The sequence below is a fragment of the Elaeis guineensis genome, chromosome 8, assembly GCF_000442705.2.
Source record: "Elaeis guineensis isolate ETL-2024a chromosome 8, EG11, whole genome shotgun sequence".
Taxonomy (NCBI): Eukaryota; Viridiplantae; Streptophyta; class Magnoliopsida; order Arecales; family Arecaceae; genus Elaeis; species Elaeis guineensis.
In genome coordinates this window covers 5,961,764-5,968,039 of record NC_026000.2, presented here as the reverse complement: position 1 = coordinate 5,968,039, position 6,276 = coordinate 5,961,764, and the positions used below count along the sequence as shown (strand labels likewise).

General features: G+C 36.5%; 1 protein-coding gene and 1 long non-coding RNA gene across 3 annotated transcripts; one reads left to right on the top strand and one right to left on the bottom strand.

Annotated features, from left to right (window-relative positions):
• The first annotated feature begins 238 nt into the window (after nt 1-238).
• LOC140851133 (uncharacterized) lies at nt 239-1,262 on the top strand. Its single transcript, XR_012133961.1, has 3 exons — nt 239-446; nt 531-587; nt 696-1,262. It is a non-coding gene; the product is annotated as an uncharacterized lncRNA (long non-coding RNA).
• Nucleotides 1,263-1,549: 287 nt separating this feature from the next.
• On the bottom strand, nt 1,550-5,656 carry LOC105050630 (peptidyl-prolyl cis-trans isomerase FKBP16-1, chloroplastic). Of its 2 annotated transcripts, XR_012133960.1 has the most exons (9): nt 5,524-5,656; nt 4,397-4,588; nt 4,189-4,223; nt 3,988-4,081; nt 3,325-3,385; nt 3,132-3,177; nt 2,484-2,554; nt 2,091-2,244; nt 1,550-1,888 (listed from the first exon to the last, which is right to left on the bottom strand). XR_012133960.1 is itself a non-coding variant. In XM_010930720.4 (8 exons), exons 1-8 carry the CDS (start codon nt 5,583-5,585, stop codon nt 2,167-2,169), a joined length of 639 nt encoding a protein of 212 aa, XP_010929022.2. In that variant the 5' UTR covers nt 5,586-5,656; the 3' UTR covers nt 1,937-2,166. The 2 variants fall into 2 exon arrangements, 1 of the variants encoding a protein (XP_010929022.2); XM_010930720.4 differs by lacking the exon at nt 1,550-1,888 and having other exon boundaries at nt 1,937-2,244.
• Between the last annotated feature and the right edge of the window lie 620 nt (nt 5,657-6,276).

Sequence of the window (6,276 nt, the reverse complement as noted above, 5' to 3'; positions counted from 1 at the left end):
ATCCGATCCGATTTGAATGATTTATTGGATTAAAAAATTTGATCATAGACCCGATCCGATCCGATTTAATTTTTTATTGGGCTGAGTTTAGATCTAATATTTAAATCTGATCGAGAAACAGAATCGGATCAAGATTACTCCGACTTGATCCGATCCATTTGCATCCATTCTAAAGCACAGCTACATGCATTTTCCTAGCAGCTTTATTTCTTATTTGTTTTCTAATATTTACCCAGCCTCTTTCACGGATCCCAGTGGGTTGCTCGAGAAGGTTCTGTGTGTGATGAACCTATCCAGAATGTGAAATCCAAAATTCTAAATACATCTATCGTTGCAGAATCCTTGCGCCGAGGAGGTGTCAGATGATTCCCACCGCTCGGCGTGTGGTTTACTCAGCTTTCATTATGGCAAACCCAAGGCTTACAGAGCCTGTTTACTATGTCGAAGTAACATTAGCTGCATTCAATTAAATTAGGAGAAGTAATAAATAAAATTAACTTGTTCTCTTCTCTTTTGCAATATCTGGTCAGATATCTGATATTCAGCACCTTGCTTGTGAGTTCATGGTGAAAACAAGATGCCAGAAAGTATGTATACAGTTAGAATTATCTGTTTACCAGAATTTTCTTTGATTAGTTGGACGCCAGTAATATTTCCATCTACCTTCCAACATGGATGTACCTTTTTATTTGCAGGGAATGAGGCAGGATTTGAGTGTCAACAAGTTCTTCGATGAAATGTGAAAACGGTAGCTTTTTCCTTCTAGTTTCAGAGGTATATTGATGTGTATAGCCTGCCATTTCTCCTACATGCGATGTCCTATGCAGTATTTTTCACTGCAGAAAAATGAACTAGGGTGGAGCAGCAAGCCTTGTTGTTAATTTGACTTGTTATTGTTGTGATGATCTTTAACCATCTAAACGTAGAACTCTCAAAGGTATTATTAGCAGGTTTTGCTGCTAGATATGGTCCTTGTAATGTTTCCCACTTTTATGGTAGCCAGGCTGGAATGTTGTTTGGGATAGATGTTGCTGGTAGATTATCCTTTCTTTGCTTGTGCGCATGGCAGTGACACTAGGATTTGACCTGAGTGGTATTAAAATGTTGCAGAAGTATGGTGCCCATCAGATATATCTATATTTGTATTTGGAGTAGATGAACATCCTGGATTAGTATTAGATCACATAGAAACCCATCTCTTTTGTATGCGTGATTCTGGTTTCCCTCTTGATTACTGAAGAGTGCATTATTTATACATTTCAGACAGTTCATACCCTGTGGTTTCGTGGATCAGCTACCTACCTTAAGTTTGCCCGAGATTTATGGTGCCAATCTTGTGTACAATTTGCTCATTGCATTAACTTTTTTTAGTACCTGATATCACTGTCAGCAGTATATTTAGATGCAAAGCTTCATTAACACCGTCTGTGAGAGGCAGGATTTAATGGCTCACATGCATTCTGAAAGTAAAACAGTAGCTGTGTAAACCTTTTTTTTAATCATAAAAAAGAAAAGGGTTAAATTGGATGATGATGCAAAGGATGTGATGTTGAAACAGAAGAACTGGATGCCTTTAGATAGACAGGAACGAAGATATCAATCCATGGCCAAGAAAACAAGGAAATACTATGGAGTTACTGGATATAAAAACAAGATATTGTGATTTCCATATCATGCTGTTCTCGTAGCTTTTGCTTTAACATCCACTCGAGGCTGGACTATCATCAACAGACTGAAGTCTTGTAATCGCAGGTTTTGGCAATTTTTTATGCCTCTTTTTGTTGCTACTGCCCTTTTAGCAAACTACTGAGTATAGCATGTCATATTATATACAGTTTGATGTGAAGAAATGACCAGTCCTCTTCCAAGTTACCACTTATCTGCAAAACTGAATAAATATGGACCCAACGAGATTGCCAGTGGAAATCAGAACAACTTCCTTAAATGGGGAAACAGTTTCCTCCTCTCATTTATTCAAGTTTATTTTCAATGATGTTGCTGAATAAACACTAATATAGAACAACATATTAAAAAGAAAAGAAGAATCAAATTTGATGATGTTTAACAATTTTTGGATCAAGAAAATATACCATCCAATTTTCTTGAGCATGCCCCTCGGTGTGAGAGCTCTGCACCTGCTCGAAAAGCTGATAATTTTTGAGAACATTATAGCACTTTCAAGAGCTGAACTTCAAAAATTAATGGCTCATTTGCATGAGAGAGAAGGCTTCTCCTTGGACCAAACTGTAAAAAACAGCAAATTGTGGATTAAATGGTGTGTATGACAGAGAATCATCTGATTGTATATTTGTATCTAACCCAAGGAAAAAGGTCTCTAGCTAAATGCTGATCACCTTTTTCTTAAAAAAGAAAAGAAAAGAAAAGAGTTTGGCAAAGCCCAATTCAAATGTACAATATCATATTTGGAAGATATTCCAATGGCCATGACAAAAACACAAACAAAGAGATAATAGAATACGTACCTCATCCGGGATTGGTTTCAAGTTCTCATTGACATACCCCATGTCAGGAGGTATCAAAGCTCTACGCTTGCCTGCAAATTAGCCCACTTTAAATAAGCATGATTGCACAAGGCTGACCAGAATCTGAGTAGTAGGAGCCCTGCTCCAAGTAAGAGAAGAAATTTTGATCGCAGATCCTTAAACTGAACATGAGAAAAGTGGTATGTTTTCAGTTATACATTAAATTAGATCATATATTTCTTCACCTTTTTTTTTTTTACATGCAACATGAAAAAATCATGATATTAGGGTGATAGTTTGCCCAAATAAATCAAGGATTAAATCCTTTGCTAAGAAGTTCTGAATCTGAATTTCTTTTCCAGATTTAGGGGATTCCCCCACAAAACTAATCAGTTCATATATAATGAATCCGCAAATCTTTTTTTTTTTTCCTCCCAGCTAGCATCAACAATGCCTTTGCTCCCTCTCCCCTCCCCAACAAGTTGTATATACAGTGGCTACATATCAAAACAATGGCAAATTTTCGAGATCACGGACTTGGTTTTACTTAACCCCGATTGCGACTTCCACAAATTTTCAGAGCATATTAAGAAGGCAACTAAAAACGGACAAATCTGACCATTAAAATCTTCAAGCTCAAAAATCTACCTCCAACCTTCATGCCAACTAAAACATCTTTCAAGCCCTTTATGATCTGTCAAACAAGGTAGAGAAAATTAACATTTTAAACAAGCAGAAAACTCTAGATCGAAAAGCATGTAGCAAGAAACAAGATGCAATAAACACAGTGTTTGCCTCACAGAAAAAGAACCAGTTTTAAAGCAGGAAAAAGCTACTATACCTCTTTTTCATCCAGAGAGAGTACCACAGGCCTGCTTTCGCCATCAAATTGGTTCACCGTGCTACATTTAAATTCACATAGAGCATAAGATCAAATAATGGTATTGATTTGCAAAATGGATATCGTAAATAGATCCCCTCCTCTATCTTCATAATCCCACAATCAAATGTCAAATGATCTAAGGCCTAGGGACTCTTTCAACACCAGCTTATCGGATCATAGGATAACTCAAATGAAAGGAACTTGACTGAGATGCAAGAGTTTCTTTTTGGGTGTTTTATGTGTATGCGCATGTAGGTGGGCAGGGGAGGAGGGGTTGCCCTAGAAAGATATATCCAAATAAGTGATTTTTGAAAATCTTGGATCCAAGGGATAGACTAGCCTCCCTGATCTCCTGCAGTCCTGCTCCAGTCTGCCACCATGTTCTCCTCACCAAATTCCCACTTCATGGGAATTTTCTGCCGGCATGGCAACCAGGAATTGAACAGGCCCTTAATTTGTATCATTCATTCAAAATAACAAATAGCAAATATGATCAACATAGAAGCACAAAATTCAAATTTGGGTTCTATTCCCTGTATTATAATACTAAAATGAGATTGTTGAGGCAGATAGTTAGATCTATGAAAGTCTGCTTTATAGAAGCAACAATTACAGTTTTACCTGTGCACATAATATCCATTTGAACGCCGGCAAACATAGTTAATTTCAACCAAATCACCTTCTTGTGCTTCCAGGCCAACCCCTTCAACAATATCTTGAAATGGAAGAGATCATTCATGAGCAGTCTATTACTAACAGAAGTTCAGTGAATCAACTTTTGATGCTCATAGGAAAAATATCAACATGCTAAGGAATCACTACCTTGAAATTTTACACCACTATTTAGCTTTTGATACCTGCATACTTCAAAATCAAAACAAAACATGCTTTTAAGAAAACACAAGACTTTATGAAAACTTCACTCTAGTCCATTAATAGAGTGTTAAAAGCTAACAAATGACATGAAACCTGTATTCAAAAACATAAACTCTCAAAATATCCACACCTAATTCAAATTAAATTCCATTACCGGATCAGCTCAGGATCCTTTGCCTCTTGCAGTGGCACCGAAAGACATGGGTTAGCATACAATACGGCAGCACCAAGAGCCACAAATTCTGAAAGAAATCTCCTCTTTGATATCTCGCGGAAATTATCAGGGGCATAACCTTTACACAAGAACTTCACCCAGATCTTCTGGGGCTCTCCTTTGTCCCCAAATCTGTTTAAAACAAGTTGTTGTCACTTTGGCATACCAGCTGAAACTGCAACAGTATTACCTTCCATGTTCAAATGATCTAATACGCAACCGATGATCATTGAAGACAACAGTGACATAGCAAAGGGAAACTTAATTCATTCGAGACTCTAATTCTGTGTCATGGTCAAATTACTTTGATCTGATTGCATACATAAAGACCACAAGGTTTCATTTCAGTTTGGACACTGTCAAAAAAAAAAAAAAATTACAACTGCAATCGATTGATATAAATTTAAGATTTCAGCTTGGCTTTTCCTTAGTTTCTACAAGGATCAAAAACAAATGCAAACTAGCAATATATGAACTAACAAGTAAAACTACACGAACAGACCGAGCGCCATGGCATGCATGTGTCCAGCCAAAGCTTGCAGGACCAAGCTCCTTAACTAGTGCTCGTGGCACAATTAACCGATCTTTATACCATTCCGAGATGGCACTCAATATCTCACCTTTTTTCTAAAGTCCTACAATTTATTGGTCCTTCCCAAATAGAGCAACAACCGAGGGTTTGATCACCCCTTCTCTGTTATTTCACTGGTCCTATAATTGAACTCCGTAGTCTTAATTGACTACTAAGTGGTTTTTCTTTTTTTTTTTCTTAAAAAAAAAAAAGCAGAACATATTTCATTAACTGGAAAAAGGTATTATCTTTATGTATATGTTAAAAAAGAAAGAAAAATAAAAAGGGAAGGGCCTAAAAGTTTCAGAACCGTGGCCTTCCGGAAGGAAATTCCCGTTGGAGTTATTCTATCATAAAATGCGATTGAGAATTTAACTTGCTGCAAATTATAAAGATGCGACAGTTTAATACTACTGCATAAAGAGAGAGAAGGGAGGGTAGTGAGCTGAACAAAGGAGTAGAAAGAAGGGAAGAATAGGGGATTTTTGGTGATTACGTGGAAGAGAGGGAGTTGCGGCGACTAATCGGAGTCAGAGATCGAAGGGCCCAAGCCTCCATTCTCGCAGCGGAGAGGAACGAGCGAAAAAGGATAGGACGACGCCGTAGGTATCCGTATCGAACACTTTTTCTTCTTTTACCAAAAAAAAAAAAAAACACATTTTTCTCGTATACGTGGGTGCCCCCTTTGCCACCTTCTGCAATTTTTAGTTAATGATTTGTGCAATTTCATATTAAAACAAAAAACGATTCTATGATTAGAAAGGGATGTTGGTTAATGCAGGAAAAAAAAATCATTTAAAACAAAAACCACCACCCGAGCATAGATGTTTGGACAAAATTTATCTTGGCAAAAAAATTAGAAACGTTAATCATTGTATGCTTGGGTAATTACTAGAAGATATGAAAAATATTTTAGCCAAAATTAGCTAAGGACATGTTCCATATTATATTAAAAAAATCTTTTATAATTTTTTGATAACATCATTTTAAAAAAAAATATTACAAAAAAATCTTAATTTCTAACTTCTTCTTTTTAAAAAAAAACAGAAACAGAAGCAAACGACAAATACACTATGAATATTGGACTATACACAGCTTGACTTCTATTTGGATACCCAGGCAGTCCATTTTTTGGAGAGAAATTTTTTAAGTAGTCTTTCAAATAAGATTTTGATCCATCTTAAAGTTTATGGGACCAAATAAGACTTATATTTTGGTTTACCCTCCAAAGATGGAGAAAGCCTAGAAC

Excerpts from the sequence above, each read along its gene's own strand:
- LOC105050630 (XM_010930720.4), bottom strand. The coding sequence starts at position 5,585 with ATGGAGGCTTGGGCCCTTCGATCTCTGACTCCGATTAGTCGCCGCAAC. Across the intron at positions 4,589-5,523 it reads CGCAACTCCCTCTCTTCCAC|ATTTGGGGACAAAGGAGAGC; the intron begins GTAATCACCAAA and ends TGTTTTAAACAG. Across the intron at positions 4,224-4,396 it reads AAGGATCCTGAGCTGATCCG|GTATCAAAAGCTAAATAGTG; the intron begins GTAATGGAATTT and ends TGAAGTATGCAG.